General features: G+C 37.5%; 1 protein-coding gene across 3 annotated transcripts in view; it reads left to right on the forward strand.

The window, feature by feature from the left end:
• prkn (parkin RBR E3 ubiquitin protein ligase) overlaps positions 1-18,400 on the forward strand; it is a 179,500-nt gene that overhangs the window by 142,978 nt on the left and 18,122 nt on the right. For all 3 annotated transcript variants that reach the window (XM_041251298.1, XM_041251299.1, XM_041251300.1), the window contains one exon: positions 8,323-8,472. In XM_041251298.1, coding sequence (XP_041107232.1) covers positions 8,323-8,472 — 150 coding nt within the window. The remainder of the gene's footprint in view (positions 1-8,322; positions 8,473-18,400) is intronic.

Consider the following 18,400-nt stretch of genomic DNA (forward strand, 5'->3'; position numbering starts at 1 on the left):
TACTCACAAGTGCTTTTTACTGTGTATAATTCATTATATCTTCATATTTTGCCAGAAGACATGTATTTTTTTGTTTGAAGAAATGTTTTAAAGCCATAAAATTGAAAGGCCACCATATTACTTTTCTTCTGCATGCCATAGAAAGCAAACAAATTTATATATTAAAAAAAAAATGTTTAGAAGATTTTTATGCAAAAACCAATGAGTTATGTCTTTGCTGCAGTTCACAAAACAAAATTCAATGTACAGTCATCTTTTTCAGACAAAAAAGTATTAAGAACAAATATGTAAACAGATATTGGTCTTGTTAAAATGCATTACCCTGAAATTTGACCTTTGACTTTTTTTTTGGTCTCAGAATAATAATAAAATGGCCCAATCTTAATTGTTAGTAATTTACACATCTTAAATAATAAATAGTGAGAAAGCCACAAAAAAAATCTATGTCTTAGTTATTTTTAAACCCTTAACTTATCCCTACCTTAACTGTCTCAGTTAGCGGTACGCAGTAGTACAGTGGAGTCATCTATTCGGGTGATGATATCATGTTTTTGAAAGCTATAGGAAAGTACAATAAGCTGATCAAAAGGATAACAAGCCGGCTGTCCTGAGATTCTTGGGCAGGACCTTTTTTTTTTCCCCGATGGCGTGAAATAACTTGTGTGTTCAGTGTGCAGACTACAGGCAGAGAAAGGCAGCGCGACGTTAAAGAACTCACACATTCAAACAACCAGGAGAGCAAAGAAACCCGGGTCAGTAAGGTGTCTTATTGTTAATTACATTAAATAACGTTACTCTGTATTTCTTGACGTTCGTTAGTCTGAATTGGATAATCAGAGTCAATATGGAGGCCGGGGTTACTGCTGTTCATTGCCGTTTGAGTATGAGCTACTCTCTCAAAGCTCCAAATTTTTTTGTAATTTATTTTTTTGGTAATTTACTCCATCGCAGGATACGATTTCTGAGCATCTCACCCCCCCCCCCCCCCCCCCCCCCCCCGAGAATTATTTAATTAATTGGATGCCCGTGTGTGTAACGCGAGAATTTCCTCCTATCGCAGGATACGATTTCTGAGCATCTATCACCCCCCCATCCTCCACCCCCCCCCCCACCGAGCTCTTAATTTAAATAGTGGATGCCCGTGTGTGTAACGCAGAGAATTTCGGGGGTTTGTTTGTTTTTGTTTTTTATTACGGAAAACTAGGGTACCTAAACATTCACCTGAAATACGAATCAATCAATCATTCCTTTTCTTTAATCAGGTAAAACTCCTGAGAACAGCTTTTCATTTGCAAGCCTAGTAGCAGACTGTGCCTTTTAAAAATGTTTGTAGCCCAAAGTAATACGCTACACACAATGCAATGTGCATCATATCCTCAGACATTGATGCATGTTATTACAATATTTAGCAAAAGTGATGTAAATACTAAGGTTTGTGTGTCATATAGCTTTGTATTTTGGTTTAAAATATAATTAATACTTTAAAACTATTCAAAATATATCCAAATGTAATACCCGCACAAATTCCCAAAACTGACCAAAAATTAGGCACCCGCCCAAACCCATTTCATGCACAAAACAAAAAATACCAGCCCAATTTGGGCGTGAACCCGCCCAATCTGGCAACACTGCACACAGTAGCAGTGTTTCAGCCGGGGTCGGGAGGGTATTAAAACCTGTGCTGAGATCACGTGATCTGCTACTGCTAGTACTGTGGTTAATAGTGACAGGAGTTTATAACCATACATATATTGGAGTATCTCGGCTGAAGCACTGCTACTGTGTGCTCGATTATGAGTGAGGTGCAGAATAATGGAAATTGCATAATTCGGTTTCGTATTCAATTTTCTGTAGACGATTAAGCGACCAGAAAAAAAAAACAAAAAAAAAACATCATAATGGCAATACAAATTTTAAAACTTGGCAACATGTTGTTGATGACAGGAGTTGTAGTTTTCAACAACATTTCTGCTGATTGGAAACACCTTTCAGCGTGTACCAGTTAAACTACTATTCCCAGAAGACATATACCTATATGGGTCTTTAGGGGTTTTGTCACTGACGCTCACTTCCTTAGAGATGGTTGCTACCTGGCTCTAAACAACATGACACTTTCAGTGTTTTCGGCGCTCAGTTTTTTTTTTTAAAGAAAAGAACAACTAATTAAAAAGGGAGAAAACTTTATCAAATGAGGGGCATTTCAATCATTATTACAGTGCTGAGAAAAAGTTTGTGAACCCCTAGGATTTTCATGTTTCAAACCTAAAATGTTATTAGATCTTAATCTAAGTTCTAATAATAGATAAAGATAACTTGATTAAATGACACAAAAACATGATACTTTTTCAACATTTATTTATCCACAAATGATTCGATGTTCAATTTCCATGTGTGAAAAAGTATGTGAACTTTTAGATTTAGTAACTGGTGGCACCCCCTTGAGCAGCAATGACTTCAACTAGTTTCCTCTTTTCAGAACTGCTTCAACTCTATGACATTTGAGGGCTTCCTCTCATGGACAGCTTGCTTCAGGTCCTGCCACAACATTTCGATGGGGTTTAGGTCCAGACTTTGACTAGGCCATTCTAAAACATGGAAATTCTTCTTATACAGCCTTCTTTGGTAGATCTGCTTGTATGTTTAGGATAATTGTCTTGCTGCATGACCCACTTTCGGTTCAGCTTCAGCTCACAGACGGATAGCCTGACATTCTCCTCTAGAATCTTCTGAAACAGAGCAGAATTCGTGGTTGTGTCAATGATGGCAAGCCATCCAGGTCCTGAGACAGCAAAGCAGCCCCAAACCATCACACTCCCTCCACCATGCTTGACAGTTGGGATGAGATTCTTCTGTCTGAACACAGTGTTTGGTTTTCATTTCTCATGGAGGCCAAAAAGTTATACCTTTGACTTATCTGTCCAGAAAACATTGTTCCAGAAGTCTTGTGGATTATCTATGTGCTCTTTGGAAAAATTTAGATGGGCAGCAATGTTCTTTTTAGAAAGCAATGGTTTCTTCCTGGCTGTCCTTCAATGAACACCATTCTTGTTCAGCCTTTTTCTGATAGTTGAGTCATGAATACTCACCTTAGCCAGGTCGAGAGTGGCCTGCAGAACCTTGAATGTTACTCTGGGGTTCTTTATGACTTCCTTGATGAATTTCCGGTTTGTTCTTGGAGAGATTTTGGTAGGACGACCGCTCCTGGGTAGAGTGACTGTGGTCTTGAACTTTCTGTATTTGTGGGCTATCTGTCTGACAGTGGATTGGTGGAGCCCCAAATCCTTAGAAATGGTTTTGTAACCCTTTCTAGACTGATGAGCATCAATAACTGTTTTTCTGAGGTTCTCAGAGATTTCTTTTGATCATGGCATGACGTGTTTCCACACACCTGTATGGTGAAAACCAAACTCACAAAGTTTCTGATGTTTATATAGGGTGGGGCCTCCTAAACTCACCCCTGAAGATCTACCTAATTATTTAAACACGTGATTCTAATTATCCCCTTAATTGAGTTGATAAAACCAGGGGTTCAGTTACTTTTTCACATACCCTGAATCTTAATTACTCATTGTTTGTCTAATTCATACATCATTTTGTTTCAAAAAACATGGCATTGGTTAATATAAACCCTACTGGATATTTAAGAAAATGCTGGTTTTGATTCAAGAAGGCTATCATGGTAAAACTATGGAATTTCCATAATTATCACTGGGGTTCACAAACTTTTTCTCGGCACTGTATATGATGATTCATGTGGTATCTTGAAAGCCAAAGTTAATGCCAGTATGAAGGCTAAAACTTACAATGTTGACGTAAGTTTCCCACTAAATTGACTCTCAGACTTTATCGTTTGATAAAAATGATTTAAAAAACGATTTTTAAACAAGAATAATAATAGTAGTAGATAAAATTAATGATAGAAACGTGGAATAGCTGACAGTGATATATTATTTTGCTATACATTTTAACACAGTTTCACTTTGTTGTTTTCCGTATCGACACATTACCTATAATATTGTAAATGTACTTTTTTTTTTTTTTACTTTTTAAAAGCAAAAGCCTTTTTTTATGAGAAAGTTGAAATGTGTTTGTATTTAAAGGTGTAGTGCCCCAAAAAGTGGTTACCATTTAAGCTCATGTTGAAAATAGTCCTGGGAAACTGGGTTAGGACAGATATTTTATTTGCATTGAGTAAAAGTAATATTAGCGTGTTTTGAGTGGAAAACCTTTGTTAAATTGATATTCTTGTTATCGCAAAGAAGATTATTGCGAAGTCTATTGCGAAGTCTGTTGCGAAGAAGAGGCCAGAATAATAGATACATTAAGTATGGCAAGTTGCAAGAATCACTCTTCATATTTAGAGGTCATGCTGTTTTTATAGCTGGTTTTGATTCTGGTTCACTTGTTAATTTATATGCTGGTCGTAATACACATAGTACCTTTGAGGTGTAAAATTATATATACAAGTATTTGTGGCTGTTTGTTGTCAACTCCATGCTTCAGTTAGTTTAATTTATAGATGATAAGCAGCCCCTTTCATTCATTCATTCATTCTTATATATATATATATATATATATATATATATATATATATATATTCTATATTATATAATATATATCTCTTTTCCATGAAAGTTTTCCATGAAAACAGATTACTTCGAATTTGCGTTAGAAGCCAGTCACTTCAGTAGAAAGACAAAAATATGCACATAATCTTTTATTAATCAAACGAGAATGCAAACCTAATACAAAAAGGAAAGCGGATTACAAATTGGATTTCTCTTGACGTGCACTTTCTTCTATGTGTCGGAACATAGCAACTTAGTATGAGGGATCAATCAATGCCATCACATCGGTATGTAAATCACACAAAATAATGAGCTGTTTCAAGGTCAAACCATGGTAAGCTACCATATATCCCTATACCTGCCAGAAAACATTCTTACTTACATGGAAAATAGTCCAGTGTTTATAATACACAAACATTATGCCAACATCGCACACCAGATAAATGAATCTTGATAATTTCCACTTTATTGAAAAGCAGATCCTGATATTGCAAAAGGAGTTAAAAAAAATGAGTGCTTTCTCAGCAAATACTGCTCTATAGGTCTGATACTTTAACATATGAAAGTCCAATTCTATGCCTACAGTTAAAGGAATATTCTGTTTGATCTGAATATTCCTAATATTCATTACCCTTTCAATCTCTTACTGTGCGTGTTCTGTATGCTATTCTGTTATTTCAGAAGCATAGTTTTTTTTTTCTCTAGATAGATAGTAAGCATAGCAGAATAAGCAGAAACAGCAATTGAGAACCACACAGAATACACATATGGGATATTAAACTGGTAAGTAGTAGATTATATAAAATCATTTTAATCCACTTACAATAAAAGGGCATTCGAAATAGCACCTACTCGCAGTGATTGTATCCTGTTTTTATTACACAAAAGAAAATAGAACTCATTAAAAAAAAACTTGAAGAAAATCGAAACCCTTTGAAATGTAAATGTTAACCAATTTAAAAAAAAAAACGAATTTAAAATGTATAGCACCCCTCGTATTCCATCTACACAGTGCCATAGACACTGCAATACAAAATGGAACAAGACACATACGAAAAGATATGAAATCCATATAAATGTAAAGTTGTTGTTGTATGAGCTTTCAGAAACATCATGGGCATTTCCATTGAAGATAACAGCATTTATGAATGACAGTGATTAAAACTCATTGTGGAATGCAATGTTAATTAAGTGACTAGATAAAAAAATTCTACCAGATCCGGAAACTAAAATAAGTTTGGTTGCCTTTTGGTATTACAAGACTCTACTAATACTATGCACATTTAATACCACCTTAGCCTATAACAGCAATGCTTAGTCTCGATATTACTTATCCAAACAGCGGCAGATCTGAATTACACTTGAGGTGGTTGATTCATTGACCCTCATATTAATTTCAGCAAATATGGAACACTAAAGAGCTCTGCATTATAATTAGGGCTTTTGTAGGTTATTTTATTTATTTTTCACAGGGAAAGGGGTTAAGTCAACATGAATTGACTAACCATTTCCAGTGCTTTTCCGGTGTTTATTGGATATACGCTCAGGGCTTGAAATGAACTTTTCCACGCACTAGCCACCATGGCTAATGGATGGAAAAATCCATTACCATACAAATAGATTTTTTACGGCCATATATCTTTTTCAGGGGGCGACGTAGAACAAAAGAAAATGCAAAAACAATCAACAAAATGTTTTGGAACAACAGAAGTGTTCACAGTCTTCTGATATTAACATTAATATATATAGATATATATATATATATAATATATATATATATATTATATATATATATATATATATATATATATATTATATTCTATTCATATCTAAAGAATGACAGTTCAGATCATTTCTTCTTCCAACAAGTTTCTTTTGTTGCTCTGTATATTATACTTATAACAGATTGCTTGATTTAAAGTTTACAGAAACGTACCCGCCACCGTAGCGTGCAAGAGTCAGAAACGTACCCGCCACCGTAGCGTGCAAGAGTCAGAAACGTACCCGCCACCGTAGCGTGCAAGAGTCAGAAACGTACCCGCCACAGTAGCGTTCAAGAGACAGAAACGTACCCGCCACCGTAGCGTGCAAGAGTCAGAAACGTACCCGCCACCGTAGCGTGCAAGAGTCAGAAACGTACCCGCCACCGTAGCGTGCAAGAGTCAGAAACGTACCCGCCACCGTAGCGTGCAAGAGTCAGAAACGTACCCGCCACCGTAGCGTGCAAGAGTCAGAAACGTACCCGCCACCGTAGCGTGCAAGAGTCAGAAACGTACCCGCCACCGTAGCGTGCAAGAGTCAGAAACGTACCCGCCACCGTAGCGTGCAAGAGTCAGAAACGTACCCGCCACCGTAGCGTGCAAGAGTCAGAAACGTACCCGCCACCGTAGCGTGCAAGAGTCAGAAACGTACCCGGCACCGTAGCGTGCAAGAGTCAGAAACGTACCCGGCACCGTAGTGTGCAAGAGTCAGAAACGTACCCGCCACCGTAGTGTGCAAGAGTCAGAAATGTACCCGCCACCGTAGTGTGCAAGAGTCAGAAACGTACCCGCCACCGTAGCGTGCAAGAGTCAGAAACGTACCCGCCACCGTAGCGTGCAAGAGTCAGAAACGTACCCGCCACCGTAGCGTGCAAGAGTCAGAAACGTACCCGCCACCGTAGCGTGCAAGAGTCAGAAACGTACCCGCCACCGTAGCGTGCAAGAGTCAGAAACGTACCCGCCACCGTAGCGTGCAAGAGTCAGAAACGTACCCGCCACCGTAGTGTGCAAGAGTCAGAAATGTACCCGCCACCGTAGTGTGCAAGAGTCAGAAATGTACCCGCCACCGTAGCGTGCAAGAGTCAGAAATGTACCCGCTACCGTAGTGTGCAAGAGTCAGAAATGTACCCGCCACCGTAGCGTGCAAGAGTCAGAAATGTACCCGCCACCGTAGCGTGCAAGAGTCAGAAACGTACCCGCCACAGACCAAATGATCTGATTTCATTTGTTTGTATCAGGGGTGTTTTATCATTTTCTATCGGTTAAAATTAGGGCTGCAATGAAGGGTACATTTTGACCTTCGAAAGTTCGGAACACATTACCGAAGGAAGGTTTGAACCGTCTGGTACTAATTTGCATAATTTATTGGTGACGGCACCATAGCTACTTGTTTATATTTGATTGCAAATCCTATTATTTTACAGGTAATCCATATAAATGGAATAAACATACTTTAAAAATACATCATTATACCCTGCTCCACACACAGCAGCGGCACCATAGAGTGTTGAACATAATGTATCACAATTTGATAGCGGATTTTAATAACAACAACTTCTGTTTACGTAATATGCACTATACAAATCAAAAGATTGAATTTTGCATGTGAGTGACATTTAATGTGTGATTTTATATTATTCACACATTATCAAACAGTTTCTGTTAACAGGAAGAAGAAGAAGAAGAAGAAACCATACAGTGCGTGAATGAGCCTGATGAACCTTCGAAGGTTTAAAACAATCTTTGAATCTCTGGCTGGCGAATGAACCTTCGGACACAGCCCTAGTTAAAACCGAAAGTCAGAAGCCGTAATTGTAGCATGTTTACAAGTTTCATGATGGGTGCATTATTGAGAACCAACGATGATTCAGATAATTTAACAGACTTGAACGACAACTTGAAAGCTTGAAAACAGGCATTTTCATTGCAAACTGAAGGACATTCAAGCCTTGTCAGTAATTTATGGGCTCTTCTTCTCCCTGTCTTTCATGTAGTACGATCGCTACCAGCTCTATGGGGCTGAAGAGTGTGTGCTTCAGATGGGGGGTGTCCTGTGCCCTAGGCCTGGCTGTGGAGCTGGGCTGCTCCCTGAAGATGGACAGAGGAGATTAGAGTGTGAACAAAGACGTGGGCTTGGATGTGGGGTAAGCAGTCTGTCTGTCTATCTGTTATGTGGAGACAACTGTCCGTCAATATGGTATGCCAAAAATGTGCATACTGTGAATGTACAGTATTATTATTATTATTATTATTATTATTATTATATTATTATTATTAATTTAGCAGATGCTTTTATCCAAAGGCGACTTACAGAGAACAGGTTGTGAATTATGGATCACAACTGCTGCAGAATCACTTACAATAAGAACTCTCTTTTTTTGGGGGGGAGTGGGGGGGGGTATACGTGTCATCCGAAGGGCGGAGGACAAGGAGGTTAAGTGACTTGCTTGACCCTTTCTTTAACCACTGGACTGCCAAGCTTCCTCAGATCATGATGATTTACTTTTTCATGACACTGATGCTTTCTTATTTTATCTGTGCTGTTTCTTTTATTGATTTCGGTGAGCTGATACCCTACAGAGTGGATTTTATTTCCAGTAGTGGTGGTGTATTGAGCACATTATTCACCATCGTCCTATGTTTGAAACCAACAAAATGTGCCTTCTAACCACGAGGTATTATCTGCACTACCTGCTAATACCGGTAGCTAAGTACATCTCCACACAGCGGTATTAACTTACCAGCTTCCTGAGGAAATACCAGAAGAGGAAGCAGCCAGGTTGGTGTCTGAACTTTGCCTGGGTCTAGCTGAAGGCAGGAGTGTCAGGCTGGGGAGCACTTTGCTAATAGCAACTTCTACCAGCTCACTGCTATCAAAGAAATAACTGGCAGCGCAGGGGAGGCATTTGCAGCTCCTTCAGATGAGGCAGTACTGCAAGGGAAAGTGCAGAGCACAGGGGGTCAGCTTCTTTTCATAGGCACCGCAGGTATACTGGAGAAAAGCTTTGATGATACTGCACCGTCCCACATTTCAGATTTTAACAAGTTAATCTATAAGCAAGAAAAATGTCTATGGAACTAGTTCCACCTGTACACTGTGAAATTGATGTGTTCTGTGCAGCTAAGGGGCCTGGACTTTACTTAAGTCTCTCTTTGTATTAGTGCTGCACTATTGAGATGTACCTGTGGTAGCACTGTGGGCACAAAGTGAAAAAACTAAACTAAAACTGGGGAAGATTAAATGCATCTGGGTGACCCTTTCCAGTGATGTAGCAATAGAGGATAATGACAGTCTGTTCTTTATTACCCAATAAACACACCATTCCAGTGTCGAGGGAAATTGGTAGATGGTGAAATACGTTGGTATCGTCTACGCTGCGCGTGTGCGAATTTCTGAATTTTAAGGGAAGGTTAGCATTTTCCTTGCTAAAACAGATAGGACTCATTAATTGAAACACAAAAAAATGTATTTACACAAGTCGACAAAAAAAAATAAAAAATAGTATACTGCATTTGAATATTTAATTACATGTATAGTTTTATTGTATTTTTCAAACAGTTATGCTGTGCTTTTACCACGTTTTAAGTATGTTGTATCATAGTAGCTTAAAAAATAATGCAGCATTAACACAAGTTTGCATTGAATTTTTATGTGATAAACAGAGCTGAAGTGTTATCGTGATTTGGGTTCAGGAAATAGTTCAGCAAGGGTGAGTTTTAAATGTTTGTTTGAAACATATTTTAATGATTATTCAATTACTAATTGAATGTTTATTGAACTGTATTTTTAACAATTTTTTGTAATTAATTTGTTTTCAATGTGCTGTACCATATCACCCTGCCTCAATGTGCAACATTAAGTTTGCAATGTATTTTTCTATGGTAAACGTTTACAGTGCCTATAGAAAGTCTACACCCCCTTGAACTTTTTTCACATTTTGTTGTGTCAGTGCCTGATTTTCATGCATTTAAATGAGGATTTTTGTCCACTTATTTACACACCATACTCCACACTGTTAAGAGGAAAAAAGTTTTTATTGAGAAAAAAATTATATATTAAAAATACAAAACTGAAAGATCAGAATTGGATAAGTCTCCACCTCCCTGAGTTAATACTTGGTGGAAGCACCTTTGGCAGCAATTACAGCCGTGAGTCTGTTGGGATAGGTCTCTACCAACTTTGCACACCTAGATTTGGCAATATTTGACCATTCTTCTTTACAAAACTGTTCAAGCTCTGTCAAATTCCTTGGGGAGTGTTGATGGACAGCAATCTTCAAGTCATGCCAAAATTTTTTGATTGGATTTAGATCAGGGCTCTGACTGGGTCACTCAAGTACATTTACCTTTTTGTTCCTTAGCCACTCCAGTGTAGCTTTGGCTGTGTGCTTTGGGTCGCTGTCATGCTGAAAGGTAAACTTCTGTCCCTGTTTCAGCTTTCTTGCAGAGGGCAGCAGGTTTTCCTCAAGGACTTGCTCCATTCATTTTCCCTTCTAACCTGACAAGTGCCCCAGTCTCTGCCGATGAGAAACAACCCAATAACATGATGCTGCCATCACCATGCTTCACAGTAGGGATGCTGTTCTTTGGGTGATGCTCTATGTTGGGTTTGCGCCAAACATAATGCTTTGCATTTAGGCCAAAATGTTCAATTTTAGTTTCGTCAGACCACAAAACTTTTTGCCACATGGCTACAGAATCTCTTTTTTTTTTGCATACTTCAAATGGGATTCAAGGTGGGCTTTCTTGAGTAATGGCTTTCTTCTTGCCACCCTACCATACAGGCCAGATTTGTCGAGTGCTTGGATATTGTTGTCACATGCACATTTTGACCAGTCTTGGCCATAAAAGCCTGTAGCTCTTGCAAAGTTGCCATTGGCCTCTTGGTAGGCTCTCTGATCAGACTCCTTAAGTTTGTGACAGGGTTTATAGTACCACTATGATTAAATGATAGATAATAACAAAAAAACAGTATACAGTATCATTTGACGATCTGCCGAATACAATGTCTGTAGCGTACATTAGCAAAATATTCATCATGTAAAAATGCAGGTTTTAATAAAGATTCTGGCAACATTTTTTAAGTTAAAACAGTTTAGTATATTTTATGATTTAATGGTAACACATTTAAAAAAAAGACCCTGATGGTTCAACAATTAAAATAATAAAGATAGGGTGTTCAACTATTAAAGTTCAACCCTCCCTTTAAATTCAGAAATCCATGCTTGCATAGTGTAGGCGATATCTACTGATTTCCCAGTCTACCAGTTTCTACCAAAATGCTCAGGTTGTGCCTTCATGGAATTTGAAGCTGTAGTCTTTTTGCCCGGAGTCTAATATTCTAGCTACTGCAATCACAACACTTTTAGATGCTCTTAAATCACTTTAATTTCCATTAAGAAAAAGGTAATTAAGCATTAAATATTATTAGGTAATGTAATTGGTTGTGCAATTAAAAATGAGGTACATGTTCACTTATAGTTGATAGTGAATAATTACTGTGTTGTCCCAGCATGTTTGTACTTAAGTAACATAAACATGTTCATTATCATTACATAAGTGTATACATTAAGCTTTAATGTAATTTAGGATGAGTTATTTCTATCAGTTTTGAGTCATTTGAAAGCAAAGACATGAATGCATTGATCTCATATCATGTGAAGAACTCCACTCTTTGAAGAACATTGAAGAGTTTACTTTAAACATGAAGTACAGAGCTAAAACATTGTAACTATAATGTTGCACTCAGTTATGGAGCTATGTTCAAAGCCCAGCACAAAAGCACACACATTTAAAGGATTTCAGTGTGTCAGTGTTGTATTGAAACCACAGAAACAAGCACCCCTGAACTTGTGCTGTCAATCCTTTATTCTTGAGAAGGTGTTCAGGGTCTTGTTAACATTTACAGACCATTATCTTCAACCATGGCCATCAATGCGTAGTCCACTCTGCTGACTGTCAATGAGCCAGTCCATGGATTTAAACCTAAATTTAGTGTACTTTACTTTGATTTATGTTGATTTGATAACCACTGGCATGTCCATGGTACAAACCGCTGATAGTAGTACTATTGGAAATAGATCACTGGCAGTACATGGTGGATGGAATCCATGGATTTGACAATGAAACAAGTAACAATTAATCAGGGGATGGCCTGCTCTGGCTAGCTGCTTTACAGTGAATACAAATAGCCTTGAATAATCACAGTGCAACCGAGCTACACTGTGTGCTTCCATTCAGGGCTTCCATGTCAAACAGTAGTTTGACTAAAATAACAATGTTGAGCATTTTTTCCTCCATTCTGACAACTCACTGCCAGAGAGGTAGTAGCATGAGACCACTGCACAATGTTATCTGACTGGTCAGCATTTGTTTAAGTGGGGTAGCCCAGTCACTCACAGTCAGTGGAGTCACAGAGTGTGGCCAATGGGCAGTTAAACATATCCCCACTAAACCTTCCCACCTTTAAGTGTTAAGCAATAATAACTCTTACTACTGATGTGCTTAAGTGCTTTGTGATGGTGGTCCACTATGAATGGCGCTATGTAAAGTAAAGACTGATTGATTGATGTACTGTGCTGTGATTGTAATGATTGTTACTGGACCCGATTTTGGCTTCTTTCTGTCGTCATTTTTATTTTCTTTTAAGTTCACCGATTCAACACAGATTGACTGTCGATAATAAAGGCTGTGTTTACAGGCCTGTCATTTAAATGTTAAAGCAGGGTTGGAAATAACACTCCCTTTGCATAGTAGTGTGATGTATTCCTTGTTTTACTATGAGTTTAATAAGACACACCTGTGCTTCTTATCTATACACAGGGGCTAATCAAGCACATATTGAAACCTGGAATGGGTGAAACTGCTATGCAATAGGAGTCTTATTTTCATACCTGTTAAATCTCATACACTTTTTTTTAACAGGGTAAGGGAGAAGTATTGTGACTAGTCTACTGTTTGTAGATAAACCTGCTCGCAGACAGGTCATATTGTTGCAATATGTAATGTATAGTGTACATTATTTTAATCTGGGTTTAGAGAAACAAAAAATTTTTTTTGTGTGTGTTATGGCTGCCATAATGTGGTTATGTGACTTTGGTTTCCAGGTAATGAAGACTTACAGCTATCAGATATTGACTGCATACTTGGTACAGCTATCTGATATTGACTGCATACTTGGTTTGGTTGTGTGTATTGTGTACAAGAAACCCCTTGCTGTCTTTAATTTTACACGTCACAGGTGTCATGGCATCAGAAACTATTTGTGGTACAGACTCATTATTTTGTTTATTTAAACTTTGTGTGCTAAAGGTGTTGTTGGCTTTTCATTGACCTGTGACCTAATGGCATATTGAGGGAATGTGACTTTGGTATAGAGACAGTACACTTTGAGGTGTCTTAATATGCAGTACACTGCTGTATGTGCTATGGGATTCTCAGTTAAGTCCCCTGCAATGGGGTGGTCTGAGCTGTGCCAGTAGGCCTTGGGTCGTGTTTGTTTGTTTCCTGTTTTTGTAATATTAGGTAGTGATTTCTCCTTTAAAAACTCTAGCGACTGAAGTAAACACTTTGAAACTCTGCCCTCTTGTTTTTATTCTTAGAGTTGAATTTCCAGGCCCCAGTAATGCTTGACAAGACTGCCACAGTCAGCAGCCTTCCAAAGAGAAAGATTTAGCTGCATCACACTGCACAGACATCAAGCTGCCACACATAAAAACACACCTCCATTCTGGCTCTAGTGGATCTGACCACATAGAACGAATGTGCTTATATCATGATTTCATTGTGGTTATTTTGTAATCCCATTGTAAACAGTCAATTTAGTCTGTTTGTAAATACAGTGTAATTACTCAAGATGTTAGCGGGTGCCTAGCATTTTTGTTTTGTTACATTGCAAGTACTGTGTTTACTACAGTGTAATCACAGCGTAGTCAAAACATTTTTTTTGGTAAATTAAATAAGGGGTACGATTTCAAGAAACGTTTGTTAAAGAAATCTATAATACTGTAGAAAAGTTACACATCTCTCAAACTTGTATTTACATGCACATAACTAATGTTAATATTTATAAGAAATAATATTTCCCAGTTGAAACACGTCTGAAGATCGCTAAGTATTTCATAGGATATCCTATTTTACAGTATAAAGCAACATTAACCTTTTTGGGTTATATATATATATATATATATATATATATATATATATATATATATATATATATATATATATATATATATATATATATATATGCTATATATTCTCTGAAACAGCCAGTGCACCATTTAATATCTGAAGGTAAATAAAGCACAGGTCATAGTATTTGATATAACACTAGGTACAGTAATACTGTAATTTATACAATATGTCCTTTCTCATCCGCATATCACTGCATTTCATCAATATTGACACATATCCCAGACTTCCAAAACAAAGCCATTTCCGTAACAGATTTTGACTGACCCAGCCTTGTTAAGGATGGCAGTCTTGCATGCTCAAATGAGCCTTTAAATTACAAGCTTTGATAATGTAAATTTCACTGTTGTGCTTCAAAGGCACTGTGTGAGCTAAAAATGTAAATTAGCCTCCTAATCCCGAAAGAGAAAAGGACTTCAGTTAGAATGCATTAATATTCCTTTGAAGGCTTAGAATACTAACACTGTGTCTGTTTCTGTGTTGAGACAGTCATAGTTTGCCATCTAGTGTTTCAACAGCCTATTTGTTCTCATAACAATGTCAGGGGAAGTTTATGGACGAGGAATGTATTTGTTGTATGGTTTCCTTGCATGAAAAAAATGTGGAGACTTTCATCAAATCTAGATTTATATACTTCTGTGACTTACTCGTTTACATGTTTTTTTTCCCCCCCAAAATAACGTTAATATAGAAAGCATGTCGAACATTGTGCAGTTGTGGAGACTGTTAAAACAGAAATGCCCTGGGGACAATGTTTGTTATTGACCTAAATTGAGATGACAGTGTTGCTCCTATTAAATTGCCTTCTCACTTGGCTTGGCTTGCTGAGATCCATATCTATTAATGACCGAGCGTCCCACTGCCCTGCCAGGAAAGCAATTTGTTCCCTGGTGTGGGGGGTTAGTGCAGCAGCTGGTTGAACAAGCCATCAGAGGTTATGCCACGGGGCAATCCTTGTTTCTCCAATTTAATGGAAACTGTTAGTGAACCGATTTCCCCCATTGCCAAGCCCTTGTGTCTAAGACATGCCACATGTATCCATTAATCTGCACAATACAACTGAGCTGTCATTAGTCACTGATGGTGCACAGACCCAGCTCATTATAGATCGGCGAACAACCTTGAGTTTGTGTTAAATGGATCTTCTCAATCCCCACCATCTTATTACTCTGACTCCAACTGACCGAGTCTTAAACAGACACAAATTACGTTTTGTACAGGACTCTTCATATATACTGTTTTGTACTACTGTAGCCATTAGTATTCTGTAGAGACATTTAATGATGGTACTATTGGGGATGTGCTTTTGGTAAATTATTATGAACGTTTAAACTCTTTGCAATGTCAGCGTTTAAACCATATCTACATACATACCAACATACACACACTCTTTATATTACATTCTGACACTGACAGCCCTGGTTAGTATTTTCTAAGCAAATAAACTCTAAATAAGCAAATAAAGTTTTAACATCTCAAAAAAAAAAAAAAAAAAAAAACTAATCAAAGTATATATTGAAATGTTTATATTTATGGTTGTAATTAAAGTTGCTGGTGGAATATTTTGGAATTTTAAAGAGCACTGTGACTGATATTAAAAAGTCTGCCTCAGAGATTTAAAAGTTTGCAAGTTTGCGGTCTTTGATAGTAGCGGTGGGATTTTTTATCTATTGTTGCTCGAGACGAGTACTTGAGCATTACAATTTCCAAGTACTCAAATCAAACGCCACTCTCCCCTACATACTGTACTAGAGTACATAAACCTCCCAAACATTGCCACAAGTCCTATTTTAAATGCCAAATTAACACAGAATCAAGTAATATATTAAGTAATTACTATAATGTTTGTAGCCTTCTGCAGTTAATTGTATATGGTCAAGTATTACTAAATAACATAGAGTGTTCAAATTCACATATCCACACAACTTTACAATACATTGTAAAAAGAGATGCCTGGCCTGCCTGCTTGAACTGTGTCTCAGGGGTCCTTTAATTTAGTGCAGTAGTTCCAACTTACAAATACAAACTGTACTAAACATAAACCGCTGTTCAGTCCACAAGCTTACAGATCAATTTCAAGTGAAGAAAGCCTCCCCCCTATGGGAAGATTGGGGAATGGGGTCCAAGAGTCTGTGGTAATTGTAACTTTTTCTCCCTTTTGAAAGTTTTGTATGAACAGCTGCAGCACGATTTTCTTTAAGTTTTTCCAGCCTCGCTGTTATTGTTTTATGGGTCGGCACAATACTGGGATAATCTTACATTGATTTCAAAACTGCTGCATTCACGATTCACGCGCACTGTCCTCATCGGGGAGAACGTGATCACTCCCTGTTCGGCAAAATCTAGAGCAAATGTTGTTATGGATATTTACTTTTTATTGCCATCAGTAACTCCATCCACAGTAATTTGATTTCAAACTGAATCACTGAACTTGTGTTTTTGTGGTACTTCAATTTTGTTTGGCATAATTATATACATACCGCGGTTTTCTCGTCCGGTTCCTCAAAATACTTCCAAATGTGGCTTCCTTTGTTTAGAGATGCCATTTTAAATATAGAACCAACTCAGAAAAAAAAAAAACGGTGGTCATTAACGTTATTTAACCCACCATGGAATTCATACCATACCACGCCATACCCCCCAAGTGTCAATCTTTCTGTTGCACCAATTAGAAAAGTTACTTGGAGGCAACTGCCAAACCCCTTCCTTTTTATAATGTCCACTCTTACCATGGCACTAGAGCAGTCTCATACACGACAGACTACTGATGATAAATTACTAACATTAATGCATAAAAAGTATGCGTTTAGTGACATTTGTCATGTGACCTGTTATACGTCTAGCATATTATTAAACATTTTACCTCTTCTTTAGAGTTTATATGTTTAAACATTTAAAATTCCCATCCCTAGATACTATAGTGCTGCCACAGCTGTAGGGGTACAGTCATTTTTTGAATGGTTGTAGACTGCATAATACACACAGCGTATAACACCTTCACATGGCGTCGTCATTGCCACAGTATTTCATTGTTGTGTGGTAATACCGGAGATTTTGTTAACAAGAGTCACAGGTGAAAAACAGTTTGTCTAGCCTCATGCTGGGCGTCTTTATACATGAGTGACTTAAAGTACATTTTCATATATGACAGTGGTTATAGGATGTCTTGGTTTCCGGGTCATAGAGAACAAACATTTTGTAATATGAGTAGAAATTAGGATATTTCGACGAGTGCGTTTTGTTTTTTTTTTCTGTTCTGTTGCGTCTTATAGTCAATTTTAATCATCGCTGTCAATCAAGAAAAATTGCCTGTTGGTGGCCATATCTGATTTAGGATTGATTTCCACTAATCATGTTTATGTATGTCATTTTTAACACATAGCGTTTTGTCACAATTGACACTTTGCTTCTGTTTATACTAACAAATAAGTAAACCACATTATTTGGTTAATATGACTTTTAAATAAACCAAACATTTCCGTTTTGTTGTATGTTTTTTATTTTTTTTATTCCCTCTACGTTTCCCTCTAACCCTGGTCCAAAATTAAGAGATTGATGTTGCTCCTGTATGTCCTGTATAAAGAGGCTTGCTTAGCAGCTGCTTTTAAGTAAGAAATGTTACTTTTTTTTGGTGATTTATATTACTCTGCAACTTTATGATCTTTATTCTCAGCTTGGTTGGGGAGGCTTGCATGCCTGCATTAAACGTCAAGTTGCATTTGATTTAAGAGAGTAAAAGCTAAAGCTATTTAAGTGATAATTCCTGAGATTATCAGCCCTTTGTTGGCAGCAAATTACCACTCTGTCAGTTAATGACCTTTTTGTCAAACAAGAAGGTCGTTATCGATCAAGAATTGACTGAATTTGAGTGTGTATTAC

This window comes from Polyodon spathula, chromosome 5, assembly GCF_017654505.1.
Source record: "Polyodon spathula isolate WHYD16114869_AA chromosome 5, ASM1765450v1, whole genome shotgun sequence".
NCBI classification, from domain to species: Eukaryota; Metazoa; Chordata; class Actinopteri; order Acipenseriformes; family Polyodontidae; genus Polyodon; species Polyodon spathula.